Source organism: Denticeps clupeoides, chromosome 11 (assembly GCF_900700375.1).
Source record: "Denticeps clupeoides chromosome 11, fDenClu1.1, whole genome shotgun sequence".
NCBI classification, from domain to species: domain Eukaryota; kingdom Metazoa; phylum Chordata; class Actinopteri; order Clupeiformes; family Denticipitidae; genus Denticeps; species Denticeps clupeoides.
Window position 1 is genome coordinate 2,656,896 of NC_041717.1, and position 22,856 is coordinate 2,679,751.

The following is a 22,856-nucleotide window of genomic DNA, read 5'->3' on the forward strand; positions in this document are numbered from 1 at the left end:
GGTCACATATTTTTACAGCGCCGCAGCCTTGATTTGCGTGGGGGTTTCTGTGAAAGCCATTTAGTTCATGAGTCAGATGGAAATGTTGGGGTAGGCCCTGGCAGTTTGACACGACGGTCCGCACAGTCAGGAAATCCGGGGAACATCCCCACCACCGGCATATGAGAACTCTGAGGCTGGTGGTAATGATAATGCCTTCGAAACGCCATTTCCCTTTTCCCCCTTCCCTGACGGCCTCCCGCTGTACTGTGTGTTGTGCAGGTGAAGTACGGACGCTTTGCCTTCGTGTGGGATGCAGCCGTGCTGGAGTACGTGGCCATTAACGACGAGGACTGTTCCTTCTACACGGTGGGGAGCAACGCGGCGGACAGGGGCTATGGCATCGCAATGCAGCATGGGAGCCCCTACAGGGACGTCTTCTCCCAGAGGTACAGCTAATAGCTCATCTACACGCTCCAAACTGCACGCATTGTACCAAAATGGTACATTCAGCACATTTTACACAAGTTTCTGAAAGCTCTGTGTTTCTCGATGTTAATGACTGGGATATCTGCATGGATGTACAACAGAGAGATCCATTTATGCAACAAATAGTCTTGAGTTCCACTGGAATGCAGTGCTCATTAATGTAAACCTGTCACTTAGGCAGGTTAATTTTTCTTAGTTCAGTTGAAAACAGTTGCACTTATTAAAGAAGCAATAAAACCGGCAACAAAACTCAGCAGCTGAGTATCTGGTGCATCAGCAAATGTGGTTTTGACTACACCTTCATTTTTAACTTTGTCGGGGACTATCAGATACCTCCAAGGTCCTGGCTCTGGCTTTGTGTGAGAGTAGTGAGTGATGCTATGTGAATGGTGCGTGCGCTGTGGCATATTAAAAATACAATCTGTGTCCTTCAGTTTGCTCTTTGTGGACAGTTTTGTGGTCATTACGTCCCTGTTCTTCTCGGGTAAGGGTAGGAACTGCTCAGCTAAGATGAGACAGATGGTTACGGACCCTCACAGTCCAGGGGAAATGCGAATGAAAGCATCTCTGAAGTGCCAGACCTGCCCATAAACACTGTCGTGGTTAATAAAATAGTCCGAGACACCTGGAAGAGACACATTTACTGTTCCACTAGCCTGTGTTGTCCTCGTGCACCTTGAGGAAAGTTCTCATTAAGAAAAGCCAGTAGTCCTTGAGAATCCGAGTGTTCGGTCACATTCGCAGAGAGCTGGCTGTCAGATTCAATACTGTGGTTGTAATGTGGTTTTGTTCAGGGATTGAGGAAAGGATAGGAAATACAATGCATCTCCTTAAAAGCAAATTGTCCAAGACTGAAATTGTCCAGAACCCACGGCACTTTTAAGAACAATCGAGCTGACGGTCCTTGTCCTACAACGCACCGTTCGTGAAATTCTTTTGATGTATCTTGAACATTTTGAGGTCAGCGCGGTGGTGCGGTGGCTTAGACACGCTGCCCTATAACAAGGACACTTGAATCTAAAGACCGGCCCTGACAACCACACTCCATCACGTGCTGTTTTGATGAATTGGTGTGCATAAGTGGCCCTGGAGTGGCCAGTGTGTGTCTTCACGTCTTGATGGACTCCAAAAAGATGTGTGGGTTAGTCTCCTGCTTTCACCGTGACTCTGAATGGAATAACAGGTCATGGGAAATTGATCAGTGGACTTATATAGGACAATGTCATTGATTTTGTTGTAATTTTTGTCACAATGCTCTTTCATGACTCCCATCACAGAACTCACGAAACGTAGAACCGTACAAGATGTTCTTGGTCTGCATGGCCGTGCGACCAATCGTGTCTGTTCACTTCCAGTTTGACGTGCACCACATGCCCCACCAAGCGTTTCTCGTAATTCTCATTCTTATTGATGTAAATAAGCTATTAATTGACGGTCAGATTCAATTCCCGGTCATTATTGTCAGGACATTGTCAGGCTCAGAGGGAGCCATCACTGCTCATCAGTTCACAAAAAAAGGATTCTAAGCGGTTTCTTAAATAATGCTGTTTAAAGCAAACAAGACAGAAGAAAGGCGCTCTTCTCTGGCTTTTTAGATTAAACAAGTCAGTGGAGCATCAGGGCGAAATGACGGTGAAATTGTCTTCCCACCACAGTTAGAGGCCGATGATTTTGCTTGCTCTGAAGATGTCTTCTCATGCACGGCTTTGTATAGACTTTTTTCTAAACTGGATCGGTAATGTTCTTTCATATGCCAGCTCGGAGCTCAGATTATTATTTTGTCTGGTACGCCCCAACGCCGCCGTTTATGACGTTCGTGAGATCAGCTGAGAAAAAGAGGAAATTGGGACGGCTTAAGTCGTAAACACGGAGACGGAACTTAAAATGAAACCAATCGGGAAATGGAAAAGGAACACGGCATTCTGTCACCTTGCAGCCATGAATAAGGTGTCACTTCTGCAGGGCCGAGGTGTGAGTAATTTAACAGGATTTCAGGCGAGCCGCAGTTCGCTTGTCTTTTCGCCTCCACTCCCAAAGTGTGTTTTCCATGTGCCGCACCCCCAGGACCGGAGGAGAGATGAATAAGAATTGATCCCTTCTGACACCCCACCATGTGTTTGCACACACGCACAAACACACGTGGCTATTTTTTTGTGGTTCAGTGTGAAGTGGTGCATGAATACAGAACTACTAGAGGCCATGTCCTCAGAATATTATTCTTGTGTGTTACATATTATTCGTGTTTGCGGTGTTTGGGACATTAATGTATGGCATATTCACACAGACATGTCACACATAAACACACCCTGGCAGATGTTACGAAACAGCAATATGTTGTATGTGTGAGGGACCCGCTGTCAGATTAAATTAGGAGAGATGTTGTAATGAGTCACCAAGCATTAACGCATCTGTCATTACTGTCACACGATTCATGTCATTTAAGTTCAATCAACCTGTTCTGGCATATTATGTTTGTAGCTACAAGAATTAGGGACTTGTTTTAATATATAGTTACTCAGTTTGACATGGACATTTATTTGCAATCTTAATGACATAATTTAAGATAAAGGTTAGAAATGCCAAATTAGCAGAATTAGTGCATTGCATGTTATTGCATGCTCACATAGTATAATATGTGTGAATGATATTATAGTAGTGTGCTTTCAATATAAAATATTACCCTTAACTCCACAAATTATCCCCAAAAAAATGTTTTACACTTTTATTTGTGTGGGCCAAATATTTTGCAGGTATTTCAACCCAGGACTGCATTAAAGGTAACATGAATAATTCATTAAAGGAGGCCACATGCATTTTACATGGAGACTTGTAAGTTAATTCTCTTTGTTGGATGATGTAATCTGCGTTGGGGAGGTGTAGACTTTATAAAACGTATGAAGGAACCCACTGAGGACTCATGTGGTTTTTAACATCCTTACTTCAGACTCTGATCTGTCAAGTGCAACTTTTTTCCTGATCTTTGATCTTTGCATGATCTTTGTTTTTTTGCTTTTTGTTCTTTTTTGGATCCACATCCTGAACTCTCCATTTTATGTGAAGTTATTTTTGCACCTTTGTATACAATAAAAATGAGCAGTTTGCATTTCCATGGGAGGCAATGAGCAGAATATTAGTGCTGAAACTTCTGTTGCATCAGTTTTATTGAGTTTGAAATGTGAATGGGACTCAGTGGACAATACCAGCTTTTTAAAATTCTAAACTTTAACTACTGGCTGGGAAAAGTTGGGAATTAATGAGGCAGGTGAGCTGCAGCCAGCGCTTTAAAAAGCAGGGACTCTTGGCCCTTGACGGTCCGCGCTCGCTTCTTTAGAGAAGTCATCCATGCAGTCAGGACTGGGGGAGGCTGCTATTGTTCAGGCCACTGCAGCGCCAGGCTCCAGCGGGACTGTGTCCAGCTCACACTGTGATCTGTGATGCTGACAGAAATGGACAGACCCGCTTCGGACCACCCCTGGCTGTCCACGGGGACGCTGAGGACACTGCAGTCTTCATGTTTAACCTAAACGCTCTCTTTAAACCTGCAGCAGCTGAGTCCGGGTTTAAAAGGTTACAAAGCGACATTCGGGATGCGCCTGACACGTCTGAACGAAGCGGCGCCGCAGAGTCAATGAGGGATAATGTAAACAAAGTCGGCAACAGTGAAGGGAAGCAAACATCGGCATATGTTCTCCCGTGGTGTCGTTTCCTCTGCCTTCATCAAATTAGTCATGTGCTAAACGTAGACGAGTCTCTGGTAAAATCGTTCAGCATTTGCAATGGTTGGCCCGTGTCTTCAGATCTAAGATCAAATCATTTTCAATAGCAGATCTTTGCTTTGTTTTCCTGATTCAGAATCAAAAGCCTTGTTGAAATTCCAAAATAAATAATCATACGTCATATTTATTTTCATAGCACTGAGACCGATTCCCCGAAAAAGGCTTAAAGGTGTTATCATGGCACAAGCCGGAATTGTTTTTTGTCTTAACCATGGTTAAAAATGATATGTTTTTGTTTTTGCTTTATGATCAGTATGTAAATGAACATCCTCATCCATCCATCAGAAACAACTCAGGACGTGGTCATGTCGAACAATCTCTTGTACCAGTAGGTGGTGAGCATTTGCATGAGATTTGCCTGGAGTGGCAGACAGTTGACAGGCGGAGGGTGGGGTTCGAGCAGGCACCCTGCACATTTCATTGATTAGCCCACTGCAGCATCTCAGAGGGGATTCTGGCATCCCAGACCTGGCAACCCCTCTTCTCTTTTCCTGACCTCTTGATGTTAACGCTGATGTTGCTGGACTCTGGACTCTTGATGTTAACGCTGATGTTGCTGGATCTGCTGAGGAACCTTCCTGTGGAACCACCGAGTTCCTTCACCAATCGGAGAGTGTGGGAAGCCACAAATCCTGCCCTTCGCACTTTCATCACATTGACTTTGGTATTACAGCTATGCTATTTTGGGCCTGCTGTCAAAACTCATAACGTCCCCCGGGCAAGTCCTTCCATACAACTGTAAGGTCTGTGATGTAATGGTACAGAAGAAATGCATTACAAACTACATGGTTCCTTGACATTTTGTTAAAAATGTATATCTTCTGCATGGTGTTCCATTTATTCACAGTAAGGTCAAAGGTAGCAATAAATACACATTCATTTAGTATAATCATGCAGAATAGTGTACAATGCATGAAATATACATTCTTTTGTCCACTACCTGCTGTTGTAACAACAATTATGACTGGCTTGATAAAATGGCAGGGCTTTCTAGTTGAAGAGGATGAGTGTGGTAGTGAGTAATTCCAGCTCAGAGTGTGTCTTGTTCTCGAGAATCCACCTTGACATTTGTTATCAGCGTCCTTTTTTTCCGCTGGGTTAGCCGGGTATGAATGTGCAGTTGGAGGCCCTCCGACTGGGCGGAGAGATTTGGCAGTGGATGGAGTGAGGGCTGGATGAAATCCTCTCCCACCTCTCGCCAGTCGTGGAGTTGCTGTGGATAATTGGAGTGAATGTTGAGGAGTGCAGGATTTTATCTACGTGGGTGTGTGCATAGATGTGAGTGTAGGTGCATTAGCAACGTCCTAAAATGTAGATGTACTGATTATGGTTGGTAGATTATTTCACTGATACACTTTTATGCATTAAAATGAGATGCATTAGTTGCAAATTGCAAGCCACAGTTGGGCTGCTGGTCTAGTGGTGCTTGCTTGTTTGACTCTGAACACTGAGAGGTTGTCTGAGATGTTTCCTCACTTTGCTTTAACTAACATATAAAGTTTTCTGACTCTCAATGCGTCTCCGTGTTAAAGGAGGTGGGCATTACAGTGTTTGAGTGAATGAACGTGTGGTCGTGTGTGTTTATCACCAGTGGGATTGTGAAGCAGAGATACAGCCATCGCTCTGAATCAGGGCAACATTTTTCGCTGATTCTCTGATGTTATAATTTGTTTTGTCAGGCAAGAAAATACCAGCGTTTGTTTGCCCTCCCCTACCTCCCCGTCTCGTCCTTTCTCTGGTCTTATCAAGTAGTTTGTCTGCTGCTGTCAGAGACATCTAATAACATGTGATCGTTTCTGCTGCAGTTGGGTGCCATGGCAACAGCATCGGCAAGTCCACAGTACGCACAGAGCCCAGGAGGCAGACTCACCACGCTACGGGATGGCAGGCTGGAGATTTATCTCAATCATAATAGAATTTAAGGTTTGTTGGGTTCTTGCGACATGCAACAATTGTGCAGCCTTCCCACGCAGCGCCCTGCATTCGCATGAATATGTGGACACCCCCCACCCCCAATATATATTGCCAGGCACTGAAGGGACATGAGAAAATAAGAAATACATTTTTGTGGCACAAAATGACAGAAAGGTGTACGAACATGGGATCTGGACCACAGAGCAGTAGAAGGATGTGGCCTGGTCGCGTTTCCCTGCTGCCATGATGTTAGCATGTTAGAACCGGCCCTTTAATGGCCGTCAGCAGACACAACACGTCTTCAAAATGTACTCCCTTGTGCCTTAACGTGTGTTGCTCAAGCAAGATGGGGGTATAAAAGTCTACCGCAGTAAACCAGGTGCCCCAGATAGCGTGGGTCCGGCTTTAACGTCCATTCCGATGAGGGACAGTCACCAGACTGCATTCAGTTAAACATCTGGGCACCTCTCCTCTCAGTTTGGTTGCCATTACAAGTACATGAATGTGTTGGCTTGTCATTATTAAACTACACACTCCTCTGTAAAGATTAACGATTAAATGTGGATGATCTTCTTTTAACACCTTGTAACACACGTTAGATATGGAGACAGAAGTGGAGAGCAGAGCACCTTCTTGCATGGAAGTTCTTGTCCTGCTCGTGTTATTACTCCTGCTGAAGGAAGTCTATATGTGAGAGAGAAAGAAAAGGGCAAGAGCGAAAATGAGGAACGCAGGAACAAGGGAAGCCCTAAAGATCAGATAAATGGCAGGAATATTGAGGGGTGGGTGAGTGATGCGGCGATGCGGGGGGGTTATAGACCGAGGGGCGACCTTGAACCCTCGCTGCTTCCTCCGACTCCGGTCGGTGGCCTATCCGAGGAGGCGGGGCTACTCGACACACCCAGGGGAGCTCGTGGCTTCCTGATGTCTTCTGTCATCACTCTTCCGGAGCGTGGAGGACAGCGGGGCTCCGCGTTCCTCAAGGGCGAACTCCGGGTGCTGATTCCCGGCGGACGCCGCAGCGCTGACAGGTCGCGGCGGTCTCAATTTGTCGGGAACGCCGGGGCGTTAATTCACCAAACGCAAAGGGTGTTCATTTGCCGAGGACCAGCTGTTTGAACTATAAAGGTCATTAACGTGGATTCTTCAGAGCAGGGGTCCTCGGCAGCCATTAAAACCCCCCAAAAATGACTGGCACCCTCAGCTCGGGATTCATTTCCACATTCAGAAACGGACAATGATGCTGAGTGACAGGACTCTGTCGAGTGAGGTGGTCGATGGGCCTTCAAGGCCACCCACAACAAAAAAAAAAACCTTACAATGGAGCGTATTTTGTGAGCGGGCGGGTCATCGTGAAAGGACTCAAATGATTCGTTATCGCCTACGTGGCCGCACCGAATGGATTTCCACTTCGGCGGAAGCACCATCGGAGAAATGTGAGAGGCGTGTGTCTCCTTTTGTCCCGCATCCGTGATTTACAACCCCGGCTCCGCGTGAGGCGAGTCGGGTAAAGAATGAAATAAATAAATAAATGGAACGAAGGCAGCAAAGTGTCCGCATTTATCCTCCCCGCCGCTTCCCGCTCCTCCGTAGCTGAAAGCAGCGGGTTCCGGATCTTTCGCTGCTAACATAATGGATCCTTTAAAAAAAAAGGGGGGGGGGGGGGGGGGGGGGGGGGGGGGGGGGGGGGGGGGACTGGACGACCCGGAGCACGTTACTGAAAATGGCAACTCGTCTCCGCGCCACATGCAGACCCTGTGATCAGGGCACATCTGTAAGTGCACGGGGTCATCAGGGCGCTGACACTTACAACGGCAGAACGCCGGAAAGCGCGCGAATATTGGAGCCGACTGAATCAGGCGGTGAAAAGTGGCATTTATGAGAAAGCTCGTCCGGTAATAAAAGCGAAAGTTCATTCCCCGAGCATCTCAACATTTGCCTAAAAGAGAGATAGCTCCCGGCATTAAAGCTGCCTCTCGCGGCCTTCACCGCGGCAGCCGTCAATCACGCAGCAAAGAGCTGTTTTTGGACAACCCGCGGACCCTTCCACCGCACGTAATTACGTTTCACAGTGCGCCTGGCTGATCGGAGTGAAATGTGTCAGTCAGGGCCCGTGTTTGGGTTGCTAATAAAACTCGGTGTGTTTTTCCGTGCCCTGTTTTAAGATGGGTAATCCATACTTTTATCAAGCAGCCATTGTCAGAGTGGTTCCGGTTTGATGCCAATGTCACATCCTTTAATTATGTTTCTGGAATGATGTATGGTTATGGCAGTATAGTCACACTCTGATTATTTCCTCTTCTTTTTTTTTAAGTGACGGGACCAGTTTTGTTGAGCAGAATCCTCTTTTGCAGAAATAATGGATGATTTTTCCATTCATTTTTCTCTACTTTTCATTTTCGAGCCCTTTCAATCGTCTGTTATCTGTCCCAACTTCATTTATTTCTGAGAAGTCGTGTGAAAGAGTAACAGCAGGCGTGTCTGACTGCTTTATCCCTCTGCTGCACTGGCACAACATGGATTAAATTTGATTCTTTACAACATGTGTGGAAAAAATTAAAAGTTCTTCCTTTACTTACAGTTACACTGAACAGTATATTTAACTTTATGACAGTTTCAGGACACGTTACCAAGTGCAGGTACAAGTATATGTTTAACGTTTGATTGGCAGAATGTGCATGCTTATATTCATGCATGTATACACATATCAAGATACTACATAACAATATTACTATATTAAAAATAGAACCATTCAGTGTTCATCCTTCACTGGTAATTCTGCTCTTCATTTTGTTCATTGAAATATTTTGAATACACAGCCATCTTTCAGTGGACAAAAGAACTCAATAAAAAGCCCTTTCAGAGCCTCCGGTGCCTTGGATTAATGTGCATTTGGCTCCCAGGCCCTCAGCCAGCAGCAGTTAGTCAGTAAATTCACACGTTTTGGCCATTTTTGTCCGTCCTAATGGGCTCCGTAGCAGACTTGTTACATTCCGCCTTGCACGGCAAATACGGCAAAGCAGCGCACACTCGGTCAATGAAGGGGGCCGAACTGTGATGCCTAATCGTGCCATAATTCATCTGCCTTCGCCGGGTTATTACAGTTGTTACAAGCAACGTTCGGCGCAAGGGAACGCCGCGATTTCTGTGTGCCCGGAGTCGTGCGGAGATACTGCCCTCTAGTGTCCAGAGCCCGTATGGACAGTCGGTTTCAGTGGAAGCGGCCATATTTTTAGAAGGCCATTAACCACTCGAGCTGCGGTTGCAGATGGGAAATATCTGAGACGGGGCTTTTTCTCCCTTTTACGGCTGACTCCACTCATCAGCTGATTGCCACGGCCGAGGCTTCCTGAGATGCCGGAGCGGGGGTTGGAGCGAGGCAAACCCTCGATGTTCTTGTTGTTTCAGAAATGGGGGGCCGGAGGACTTTGCACAAATTGCCTCTTATGGTTTAACGACAGCGGGCTCTGGGCTGTTTGTTCGTCAGGATCCTGGAGCTGCAGCAGAACGGGGACATGGACGTCTTGAAGCTGAAGTGGTGGCCACGTGACAGCCCATGTGACATGTTCTCCTCAGTGAACAGCCGACAGCGCGGCAGCGCCCTGGACATCCACAGCTTCGCCGGCGTCTTTTGCGTCCTGGCGGCCGGTGTGGTCCTCTCCTGCCTTATTGCCATAGTGGAGACCTGGTGGACTCGGCGGAAGGGCTCCCGCGTGCCCTCCAAAGAGGTGAGTTCCAATGTGAGTGCGAAGCGTTACAGCGCCCCCTAGGCAGGGGACAGTGGGAATGCATGATTAATGTGCTTTACAATTTTGCACTTTAGGCCAAATCACCTTCTCCCGCCCTTTAAATTTAAATGGATAATTATTTTTTATATTTCATTGTCACAAAAAGACTCTCTGTTCTTTTAAGATGGACTATATTCACCATTAACCCAGTCATCAATTCCTTCAGAATGAGTTATAATCTAAATGTGAATGAACTTGGTCAGATGTGCATGGCGATGACATTTCTCATCCGTTGTTGTAAACTGTGTCTTGAAGCGTTTCTGCACTTTTATGAGACACTAGTTATGTCAGACTAGCAGGATCAATACGTAAAAATATTCACCCTAGACTGGGGCCAGTTAACAGTTAATCAAACATAAAACATTGGTTTTGTTTTCAGTGTGAAATACACTGTTTTATTTGTTCAATTATTTGTGTGTGTTGTCATTAAATCTATTTGCTCTCCCAACATTATGAACAGTAAAAAATAGTGTGTTTAGAGGAAAAAATACTAGTGTATGATAATGAGTTTTATATAAATAGCTACAGTAATTATGTTCCCAGTAAAAATTGATAAATTATTAGTTTATTAGTATATTAGTATATAGTATATATTAGTATAATTATTATTTCCTGTCTTAATAGTGGAACCTTCCCCAGCCTATCCATCATTCAGACAGTGAGCTTACACACACACACACACACACACACACACACACATTTCCCAGCACAGTTGGGGTTTGATCCCACTGGGCTGCTACACCACATGCACACACCAACTGAAAGTGCGTTTGATCAGAGAGCGAAGCTTTGTGTCGCGCACCCCCTGCCTTGTGCCCCCCCCTCCCTCTCACACACACACACACACACACACACACACACACACACACACAATCCCAGCAGCTTTCATCTGTCAGTGTGACCAAACCTGCAACAAAGAGTCACAAGCAGCACCCCGCCATCTTTATCACAGCGAGGTGAAGAGACGAGGGAGATTGAGGCGTGCAAGACACTGCAGACGCCGCGACACTCCAGACGTGTCACACCATCTACAGCTACAGAGTGGTGACACACTCGTCCCATTGGAAAAATCCCAGCGTTTCGTGTGGACGCCCACCTCCTTCGGTGGTTGGGTGGCTGCAGTCTAGAAGTCAGCTAACTCTGCAGTTGACCTGCTGACACACTAAGCCAAGGGTGTCAACCCCACACTTACCAATCCTACGTCACAGCCACCCATATCAGGGACAGGAATGTCATGTCATTTCACAGGGTTTCACCAATTTCCTTTGTGGGTCCATTTCTAAGATCTTCAGTTCAGACAGTTGAATATAAACCGGCTCCCAGTCATTGGGAAGCATTGCCGCTTTGCAAAGATTGTCACTTCACAGGCTATCATCAAGGTCTTGCAATGGCCTTCCAAAAACCCTCATCTCAACCCATTATTTTCATTGAACACCCATGATGGACGTTGATGTCCATGACGGAGGTATAATTCTGACTACAACTGTACCACCATGAGAGAATCAGGTTTGGATTCTTTGAAATGAACAAAGGTATCACTTCAACTCGTCTTGCCAAAAAACGATCCTGGTTAATGGTTATATTAGTGTAGGGGGGACTTGAAATGGATGAAGAACCCATTTCTCTCATCTTTTACTCGCCATCCCCAGGTGACATCCATGACAGCCATTTTTTTCAAGGCGTGGTCCATGTTCATGAATATTTTGTACCATTTCCAGGTTCCCTTGTTCTCAGCATCCTTGTAGTTAAATGTTTTAGTTATGAGCGACCAAGTGACAGCCCTCTTCCTGCCAAGGTTCCTTCAACAAAATTTAATGCATTTCAACCACCGCATTATATCAATTTAACATAGACTTCCCATTTGCAGAGCATGCAACATTCCAAAAACGAAACATGAGCGTTCGTCCATGGACAGTGTTCTTTTTTTATTCGTTTTATTTAGCCTTTTTGTCACCCCGCTGTTTTTTGCATTTCACATTCATTTTTCCATCGTTGCAATGACAGTGTTATACACTCTGGCATGGGCCAGAACTCCCATTTGCTGTGGCTGAGTCACACTGGGCTCAGAGGAGCCTGACCAGAGACTTCAGAGGTAGAGTTGAATGCATGGACACACACACACACACACACACACACACACACCTGAACACAGTAGATGGAAATGGGGTAAATCTCTTGTGTTGCCAGAAATATGATTAGCTGCTGGCAGCGATTACACTACACTCTTACTTGTTCTTTTTGGATTTTTTAATTTCTTCATCTGTCACCCATTCTTTTTTCATCTGCTGCTTCTCCAGCGTTTCTCAATCGCTGACATCTCTGAGTAATAGAAGTCCTGTTCTGCTGATGTTCTGGCCGATCTGGGAGTCTACATCTGTGTCATTTAAACTGTAACACACCCTACATGACGCACACACTGTATGTCGCCATGAGTCCTGTCTGTCCCCCTAACACGCTGTACGTTTGTCCACATGTGTGACACGTTGCTGCTTCTCTGTCATGTGACCTGGGACTGATATTACAGTCACTTTACGAAATTAAAAAACAAGTTCCTCCCCACGTCAAACGGTGCTTTTACAAAAATTAAAAAAAAAAAACACTTCCTACCCATGTCAACTCAAGTGCTATGATTTATTTAATATGAAATTTAGCTTTTTCCTATTAGTATTATTATTATTGTTATTATGGCATGCCACCGGTCAATCTTCAGATCCAGCCGGCTCAGAAATAAAACACCGCCATGCCGCCGGGTCAGGCTGCCGCTCTTGTTCCCATAAGGGCCGAACAAGAATTCCTCTTCTTCTTATTATTATTTTTTCTCGCAGATGTTTGCACTTTCATTCTGCTGCTGAGATTGTTTGGAGACCAGGTGGTCCTCACGATGCCCACCAGGAGAGACCACCGGGCTCCACACAACCTTCTCAGGCTGTTTGATCTGTCAGTCATGTCTGATTTCCTGTCACTGCCTGAACGATTTCGCTCCTTTTTTTCTGTTGTTGTTCTGTTTTGTAGATAAGTACTCTGTGTTGAGGGTAAAAGCAGGCGTGGGAGAGCAATGCAAAATGCCATTTTTACATCTCACCTTTCCAGGTATCTGGACAAACAAACAAACAAACAAACAAACAAACAAACAAACAACGCAACTGTGTACTGACTGTTGTCTTCTCTACTCATCCCTGCCTTCTCATCACTTCTCCTCCCCTCTCTCGTCCTCCCACCCGCCTGCTCCACCTCTGCTGTCTGTCTGTCCGTCCGTCTGTCTGTCTCTCACTGACTAACACACGCCCGCCCATCCTCGCCCATCTCCGCCCATCGCCAGATGCAGCCGGACGGGCCGCCGGCGCGGCGGGGCGAGAAACCGGCCGAGATCACGCTCGCGCTGCGGACCGCCCAGAACCACCTGTCCCCCGCGTGCTGCGCCGCCCCGCTGGACTCCTCCCTCAGACACACCTTCACGCTGCCGCCCCGCTCCATCTTCTGCCAGCAGTGACCCCGCCCCCTCACCTCACCACCCTTACACCGGGACAGATGCCAACATTCCCAGAGGTCCCGGACGTTGGACACGTTTTACTGATTTATTTCCTGGAAAATTAGTAGCAAGGAGATGAACCGCCTCGGAGGCAGGCCTTGACTGCTGAGGTCAAAGTTCAAGTTCATGGCTGATCGCTGGTCCCACCCACCTCCCTCATTCCTCCTTCTTTTTTTATGATGCAGACAGAAGTCTGAAGTGCCTGGTTTGCTTTTTACACGTCCTTCCCTCCCTCGGGCCCCCCTTTTTACTTCTCAGCAGACTTTATTCACCTTAAATGGAGATTTAATGTAAAAATGTTACCTCAGTGATTAGAAACGCTTGAATGAAATACAGTAGTACCTGTTGTCTTACCGTCGCTCAGGCCGGACGCAGCATGCGGAGTTCAGCCTCTCATCTCCCCTCGTGACCCGTGACCTTTCACACCGTCCCTCCCCACGCCCGTGTACAGGCCCCGCCCCCCAGAGAGAAATCCCTCCCCTGACCCCAGCCCTAACCACACCCCACCGCACCTACTGAGCTCTCGGGCCCTGAGCCGCCACCCAGCGCCCCGTCTGTGAGTGTAAATACATGAAGGTTCTCCTCAGACACGCCCCTTCTTAAAAAGGAACGTTTTAAGGTGCAATAAATTAAAACTGTTTTATTTTTTTACTGAATCATGCTAAATAATAGAATATATACAATAGAATGCATAGAATCGTTTTTATGTATCTAATTTACTTGTGATGAATGCATTGCTAGTCATTTGCCTTTATGCCACACTGAAGTATGTTCGTTTTTATGTTCAGTATATTATATTCATGCTTGTTGACAGAATCCACCATATTTAATTCAGCTGTGTGAAGTGTAGCCATTAACACACACACACACACACACACACAGACACACACACATTTCTTGTTAGTTTGCCTTTTGAGATCCTGTATCGATCAGGAAGACCCTCGAGGAATGAAAATCCCACCCTTGTAAATGCAAATCTCCTCTAGATCCCTTTACCTGCACCTCTCTGGAAATGTGTGTGTGTGTGTGTGTGTGTGTGTGTGTGTGTGTGTGTGTGTGTGTGTGTTCTCTCAACGAAGCTCAGTCTCTGCCTTTTCTGCCCCCCTCTGTCCTCCAACCCCACCCACGGCGCTCCTGTCACATTGCACCACCTCACCAACCTTTCCATCGTCCCCGTCGGCTTACATGAAACTAACCGGACCCACCGCGCCTCCAATCGCCAATCCCATCATCCCGTGCTCTACCATCCCCGTGTTCAAACCACACACCTTCTCACCTCACTATAAACCCCAAATTATTCTACCCTTTACTCCTGTAACAACCTTCACTCCCTTCCTCTTTTCTTTCTCTTCTCTCTTTTCGTCCTTTTCCCCTTCCCGCGCCACCTCTCTCCCTCCTGTCTCTTCCATTCACAGGACGACAAGGAAATCGACCTGGAGCACCTCCACCGCCGGGTTAACAGCCTGTGCACGGAGGACGAGAGTCCCCACAAGCAGTTCTCCACCTCCTCCATCGACCTGACCCCCCTGGACATGGACTCCATGCCGGCGGCGCGCCAGGCCCTGGAGCAGATCAGCGACTTCCGCAACACCCACATCACCACCACCACCTTCATCCCCGAGCAGATCCAGACCCTCAGCCGCAGCCTCTCGGCCAAAGCGGTCGCCGGCTTCGCGTACGGCTCGGTGCAGGACCACCGGACTGGCGGCGGGCCCTTCCGGCAGCGGGCCCCCAACGGCGGCTTCTTCCGCAGCCCCATTAAGACAATGTCCAGCATCCCGTACCAGCCCACCCCCGCGCCCAACTTCGGCTACGGCAACGACCCGGACAGGGGCACGTCCATATGAGCTCGGCGCCGGAACACAGACCACACGGACACACCAGATAGAAATGTACAGAACAGATTTTTACGGGGTTTTTTTTGTTGGCACCGCGAGGGAGAACTGGTCCTTCCCGACACCACCCGCCCACCCACCCACCGTTCGAGGGAGGCGTTGTAATGTCGTCGTCGTCGTTGTCCTTCTCGGGGGGTCGACTCGCCCCTTTCTCTTGGGTTTTTTTTTTTATATGAAGCATTTAAGGAGTCGCATTTTTAATGGGACTGGAGGAGGTCTCTCTCCAATTAAAGAACCGCACGTCCCGCAATAATCCCTGACTCCGCCACACGCAGCGTCCGAGCAGAGGGGTTCGGGAGACGTGTCCCCGTCACCACAGACTCTCTACAGGAGAGCAGGCGAAACGAAAAAAAGAACTCAGACGAGTGACAAGTGGCATCCACGCCAGTCAACAGTTCAGAGCTGTGGCTGTACGTGGTGTACGTGTCTTTTAATGACTTTCTTTTAAGTATAACAAATCTTATTGCGTGGAATGTGTTTGGTCAGAGAGTAAAACAAAAAAAATATATAATAATAATAATAATAATAATAATAATTGTTCTGAGCTGTCTGTTCTTCTTATTGTTTGTTTCCTTTTTTTTCAGTTCTGAAACTGCTTGAGTGCCATTGTAATTTTCTCTTCAGGTCACATCGTCAAGGTCCTTTTTCTCTCATTCCGTGTCATTGTCACACCAGGGCTCAATAAAACAAACGAAACAAGACAAGAGTCACAACATTTTTGTACAGTAGTTTCCATTTTAAGTGCCACCAGCTAGCTGCCGTACGTGACAGACGGATCCTCGGAATGGGGCGGCGCCCGCAGGGGCCAATTTTCTGTGGGGTCCCAGTACAGCACTTCTGCCCGGTGGGGGCGCCACTCCTCGCCACACTTTCTATTCCATTTCTTCTACGATAAGGGGTAATATTTAAATGTAATGTTTTATAAAAGTCTAATGGTTTAAACAGGGCTTCATGGTGCGGCGTTTTTATTGTTTCTTCCTTTTTGAGGGTGGGGCCTAAAAAGAGCAGAGAAAAAAAAAGACCTTTTTTCACTAACACTGTATTAATATTTACTAATGTTAGCTGTTTAGGACGAGCTTTGAGTTTGTTTACCTTCAGGAATAAAACTGCAAATTGTTTGTGAGTAGAGAACAGGAGCCGTGTTTGATGCAAGCCTAGATGTACTTTCTTCTCCAGCTATGGCTGCCGAGCGCTGATAGGAACTATTTTTATTTAGAATACATTTTTTTTATTTAGTCTAAATGAACAGATGTTTAAGAGAATTTAAGAAAAAGAAAAAGGGAATATTTTACATGTGAATGATATTATTTTTTTTTTACTGGAGATAAAAGTCGTATATCTTTAAGAGCCTAGCAAGTTAGCAGTCACATTCACCCGGCTGTCAGTCCCACCATGGCATTTTTATTTCGTCTTCATCTAAGAGGAGGCAAGTTGTTTCTGGTAAAAGACGCATGCAATACTTGCTATGCCTGTAACATTTTTAATTTCATACATAGTATGTACAGGATTACTTGATCATTTCCAGCTGATGATAATGTACAGTATTTAATATAGGCCTATTTTGTTGTATGTGTTGCATATTGTTCTGACGGGAAAAAAGGCCTCTGTTACAAGTGGCAAAGCTTTCTGTGTATAATTTGTCTAATAAACATGTTTTATAAAGTGCTATGTTCTTGTCATCTTTGTCATCGTGACAACCATCTTTCTTTTTGCCCGGAATCTCACAGCTACATGAAGAAAATAAGACGACTTTGAGAATGCAGCGGGTTGATGGAATGTGTATGTGTTCAGTTTACAGTTTACTGGCTTTACATTCAATTCACAATTTTCCACTTGTAGTTTTCACTCTCTGCCACAAGGTGGCTTCTCGCAGTTCATTTTTTATCATTTCCATTTACAGCATTTACATTTACAGCATTTATCAGACGCACTTATCCAGAGCGACTTACAATCAGTAGTTACAGGGACAGATTCCCCCCCCCCCCCCCCCGGAGCAACTTAGGGGTTAAGTGTCTTGCTCAGGGATACAATGGTAGTAAGTGGGATTTGAACCTGGGTCTTCTGGTTCATAGGCGAGTGTGTTACCCACTAGGCTACTACTACCCTTTTATCATGACATGAGCGGTTTTATCTATGTAATATATTTAGAATTAAAATTCAAAAAACAAATATAGATAGATAGATAGATAGATAGATAGATAGATAGATAGATAGATAGATAGATAGATAGATAGATAGATAGATAGATAGATAGATAGATAGATAGATAGATAGATAGATAGATCGATCTATCGGGGTAGTGGGGTGCAGTTGCTCTATAAGGTCACCAGGTGGCGCCCAGGCGAGCGACTGAATTGCGGCGCTGAGAAGCGGGGCTGAGTCTGCTGCTCAGACGGAAACTGTTCAGATACAAGTCCTGCCTTTTAACTCCTCCTTCAATAAAAAGTACAAAAGTGCTGGCCCTCATATTTAGTCTGATTTATTGGGAATGCTCGATCGTGAGTGTTGTTGCGACTCTTAATTCTTAATCCTGTTAATAGACAGTCATTAATTACTGTGATGTCTGTTATATTGTCATTAACCTGCTGTGAATGGACAAAAAAACGTCATTTTACAGCTTCACCTGCCCTGCACGAAAAAAAGAGAATAGAAGAAATGCTTCATTTTTTTAGAAACTGAAGATCCGGGTTCACAAACCCATTTTTCTGATTTACCCTGAACTTATTGTTTTAAATCTTTAGTTCTAGCTGTCTGCCTCTAGCCATATTTTTTTCTGCAGCTTGTATTAATTTAGGTAGATTTTTCAATAAAATCCGATATGTTATAATTATTATGACTGAATCGAAATGAATAGAAAGGTACAAAATAAACTGGCACGTTACAAAGTGTTTCCTTCTGCACTTCTGAAAATGAGAAATTTAACGAAGATGTAGATTTTATTTTTAATGAACCATTTACAACAAAAACGATCAAATGAAGAGTTCCGTGTAAAACGCACAGAAAGGAGGATGTGAGACGTCCCACGTCGTTCCGCCGGGAACGGATGAAGGTTCTGGTGGGATCACAAGGTTCGGCTCTCTGGAACCTGGCGGAAGATGCGTCGCGTTTTAATCTAGTGACGATGATGATGATGATTATTTATTGGCTTATGGAAACACGCCCGTTTCCCTGGCGACCGGAATGAAGCCCCGCCGCGCGGCGTTTTGTGACCCCCGAGCGTGTCCAATGCGACAGAGAGGGACTGTCCCGTCCGGCCCGCGGCTGCGCCTTCAGGAGCCGCTCAGAGTCGGCGCCGGTCCGCTCCGCCACTTCATGAATAAATGCAGGGGCTTCCTCCACAAATACATCTCACACACACACACACACACACACACACACACTTTCATACGCCGTCCGAAACAATGCAGGATTATTAATTTTAATAAACGAAATGACGTATGCCAGCTTTTCCAGCGACAGGGCGTTCCGTGCGCCCGATCAAAGGAGTGAAAGTGGAGAGGAAGGCGGGAGGAAGTTGTTTTTTTTTAAATAAAATTCATAATTTACTTTTTATTAATTATTTATTTGTATATTTTATACGTTTCTGTATCTGGCTAGTAATCTTGGGGGGGGGTTCGGATTGTGTGGAGAAAATAAAGGACTGAAAACACAAACCTACAAAAAAAAAAAAATCAAATTAGAAAAAACGAAAAAGACCTTTTTTTTTGCGTGGATTTTGTCACCCCCCCTAAAAAAACGCCTCTGAAGTCGCGTTCGTGCCGACTTTGTCCCGCGGGGACGCATTACCCCCCTCTCTCGGGCTCCACGGCCACTCGCGATTGGCCGCGTGCACGCGCCTGGCCCGAGCCTCGCGATTGGTCCGCGCGCCACGCGACCAGGCGCGCGGAGGGGGCGCGCCCGGCGCGTGCCGCTTTTTAAACGCGCCGCGGCGCCGCGAGACGGAAGAAGCACCCGCGACATGGACGCTCTGCACCTGCACGGGGACTCGAGGGGACCGGCGACGCCGGACTGGCTCGCCACCCGCGCGCCACGCGCCGACCGCTCGCCTGGCTCCGGCCCCGAGGGCGTGTCCTCGCCGCCCACACCCCCCTGCGCCGCCGCCGCGCCCGGCAAGCCCGCCAAGGCCGCCAACGGGGTGCAGAAGCAGCGGCGCATGGCCGCCAACGCGCGCGAGCGTCGCCGCATGCACGGCCTGAACCACGCGTTCGACGAGCTGCGCAGCGTCATCCCGGCGTTCGACAACGACAAGAAGCTGTCCAAGTACGAGACCCTGCAGATGGCGCAGATCTACATCAACGCGCTGTCCGACCTGCTGCAGGGGCCCGGGGCCCGAGCGGACTCGGCGCAGCCCTTCCCCGCCTTCCTGGACGCGGGCGCGCCGGGCGAGGGCTCGTCCCCGGGCGAGGGCTCGTCCCCGCGCTCGAACCGGAGCGACGGCGAGTTCTCCCCGCACTCGCACTTCAGCGACTCGGACGAGGCGCACACGGAGCCGCAGAGCGAGGACGAGCTGCCCGACCTGAAGCTGGCCAGGCCGCGGCCGTTCTGAAGCCTTTGCCAATATCTCGCTCAGAATCAGCGGACCTGGCAACCGCGCTGCCAATGTTTGGGGTGATTTATTTGCTGATTTGGCAACACCGGTCCCACGTTCCGCCCGCGGGACGAGCCGCGCCGTGTGACATTGACAGGACCCCTCTGCCATGACCACTGTCCTCCACAGCACTGCCATGGGCTCTCCGCCGTCTTCCAGCGACAAATATGCCGACGAATATGAAGGTTTATAGGAATATTGGGCTTGTGGCTCTAACGTTTTTGTCCCTGTTAGAATTTGCTTTGCGATTTCTAAAAAAACAAAAAAAAAAAGATAAAATACGTGCACTTTAAAGACGAGCCACAGGCTTGAGCGACATGCGTTTGTCGTGGACCAAATAGCATTTGTAATGTGAGTAGTAGATTATACTGCCAATCCGAGGAACATATTTAATGTAGCCATTAGACTTGTTTTGTACACTTGTTCAAAGATTTTTTTGAGGGGGATTTTCCGTGAAAAAAAAGTCTGTTTCTTTGACATGGAGGAGGTGAATGATGAATATTTATTTCTTTTGGTTCTTGCCTTTTTTTTCTACTGGAAATGATACACTTGCTGAACTAAAGCAGTCTGCCATTCGCTGATTTGAACGAATAAAACGAGCTGAACACAACATTTTTTCTGCCACTCTTTATTTCCTCAAATTCTATTTAAATACATTTTTTGGAATGTTATGGTAATTAGTGGAAAAAACATCCCCCACACATACACTCACACTCAGATTTATTACCTACAATATATATTAGAATTTATTATTAGGACAATTGCATGTAGGGGAGTCCTGTTGATCTCATTAAATTTGATTATTCTATTAGCATTTTACTAAAATAATGCATAATACTAATTCATAATGTGTGTGTGAAATAGTTAGTGTTGCACATATTTCTGGAAGAAATCGAACATCGATATCCAACATCGACATCAATGACCCAAAAGATAATGCTTTATTTAACACGCATAATATGAATTTATTTGGGGTCTCTCGGCTCTGTTTTCTCCAACGTGAGTTAAAGTAATAATTCTGCACGCATCCTGATTATCTGATTATATGCGCTGAAGTAAAGTGCATAGTTATAAAAAGTGTTTACGATTATAAAAGTGACGCGCGCAGGCCTGACAGCCAGTGTCGTGTGTCGATCAGTCTGAGATGTAAGATGTGTGTGTGTGTGTGTGTGTGTGTGCGTGTGCGTGCGTGATGGTAATCGGAGTGTTTATTAATTTGCGCGCCATTGTTGTCGGACCCGTGGCGCGGGGTGTCGGGTGTCCGCATTCAAGCACGCGCTGTCAGCTGGTGAGCGCGCGGTCCCTCAGGACGCGACTCCAGAAAGGGAGCCACTTGCTCGGTGCGTCTGTCGCGCGCACCGCTCGTGCGCAGGGCGACGCGCACGCGGACGAGCGGACTTCCAGAAAATAAACGGGGAACAGGTCACGTTCAGTGATTAATCGTGCAAATGTAACTTCAAAATATCCCAAGTAAGGGTACAGAACGCAGCGACAAATCCAGAATTTTGTACAGTGCCTAGAAAAGGCCGATATGTGGGCGGGGCTGGGGACTTTAGCTCCTCCCCTCCACGCATCAAATGTATTTATTTATTATATATATATATTTTTTAAAAAAAGTTTTCCTAAAGTTTGGCCTGCGTCCCTGCTCTGAACGGGTCCGCCCCGCCCACGACCCTGACCAATCACCCGCGGGGTCGCGCCGCTCGCCTCGCCAGATCAGCGCCGAGAATAAAGGACAATATCACGTACGCGCGCCGCGCGCTCAATTATTTACCGCGACCGTCCATACCTTTATCCCGGCCATCTGGCGACACCGGCGACCCTCCCAGACGCCCACGGGCTCGGATTTCCCGTTCATCTTGCGTGGGGACGCAGCCGAGGCCAGAAATGGTTGGGGTCGAATGAGAGTGTCACATTTGACGTGGTGGCTGGGATGGGGACACGGAGGACTCGAGTACAGATGCCAGAACGAATAATTCTGTTCAGATAAGGGACACGCCACACGCGACAACTTCTCTCCATTACGTGTGAATAATGTTTACTGTAGTAAATCGGAGGGCAGATAATGCGACATCTATTAAACCTGTCACCCGTCACCCACCAAACACCCCGCGGCATTTGTCATTGTCACGAACTCGCCGCTGGCGCGCTGCCCTCAACTTCCCCTTTCTGTCGCCGCGCAGCAACCGGTGGCATCGAGTCGCCTGGGCCGGACAGCTGCGAGGCTGCGACATCTCGAGTTGAGGTTTCACGTCTCATTAAAGATGGATGACGGGCGTTGAGGGAGGAAAAAAAAAAAAAAAAAAAAAAACCCGCGGCCACGCCCCCGACGGTGCACGCGCGCGCGCGCGCACGCTGGGTGGCTGCGTACGAGCGCGTGCGCCCGGTGTCGCGTTTCTCTCCACCGTCACCTTTTTTTTTTTTTTTTTTTTGCGTAACCGAAGAGGCAATTATTCGCCCCGACGGTGTGCGAGTTTATAACACGCGCATGCGCACTGTACTACATATATACTATACCATACTATACTATACTATACAATACTAAATATCAGGACGCAAACTGAAGTGCAAATATGTTATTTATTCATGCCTATCTATTGCAGACATTCATTACCGTTTATAATATATAGAAATGAGCCTCGTCCTCCTTGTTGATGTTGTACTTGACCCCGGTAGCTGGAAATCTGCACCCATGTAGAGAAGAACTATGCCAACAGCATACATTCTATTCCATTTTATTCCAATTGGAAATTCTATTCCATTTTATTTTCAAATTGAATACAGGATCTTCATCAGTGTGAATGAAGAAAACGGTTCCAGGCAAAGAATGTTGAGAGGACAGGACCTTCGCGCCCGACATTGGTCGGGCCAGATTTACGTCTTCAATAGCTGGTGCCT

At 46.8% G+C, this 22,856-nt stretch overlaps 2 protein-coding genes across 7 annotated transcripts in view; both read left to right on the top strand.

Annotated features, from left to right (window-relative positions):
• The window catches only part of grid2 (glutamate receptor, ionotropic, delta 2), a 307,218-nt gene extending 290,185 nt beyond the window's left edge, over window positions 1-17,033 (top strand). The window contains exons 14-17 of one of the 6 annotated variants that reach the window (XR_003751238.1): window positions 262-428; window positions 9,646-9,886; window positions 13,266-13,492; window positions 14,891-15,024. Coding sequence is in view for 2 of the 6 variants with exons in the window: in XM_028996105.1 (XP_028851938.1) it covers window positions 262-428; window positions 9,646-9,898; window positions 14,891-15,322 (852 nt within the window). In the remaining 4 variants the exon portion in view is untranslated. Of the gene's footprint in view, window positions 1-261; window positions 429-9,645; window positions 9,899-12,958; window positions 13,037-13,265; window positions 14,095-14,890 lie in introns of those variants that run through there. The other 5 variants (XR_003751237.1, XR_003751240.1, XR_003751239.1 and 2 more) reach the window with 5 other exon arrangements.
• A 2,294-nt stretch (window positions 17,034-19,327) lies between these two features.
• On the top strand, window positions 19,328-20,441 carry atoh1a (atonal bHLH transcription factor 1a). The gene has a single exon (XM_028996815.1). The coding sequence runs from the start codon at window positions 19,329-19,331 to the stop codon at window positions 19,914-19,916; it is 588 nt and encodes a 195-aa protein (XP_028852648.1). The 5' UTR covers window position 19,328; the 3' UTR covers window positions 19,917-20,441.
• The last annotated feature ends 2,415 nt before the right edge of the window (window positions 20,442-22,856 follow it).

What these genes read in the sequence shown, in the direction of transcription:
- atoh1a (XM_028996815.1), top strand. Translation starts at nt 19,329, where the DNA reads ATGGACGCTCTGCACCTGCACGGGGACTCGAGGGGACCGGCGACGCCG.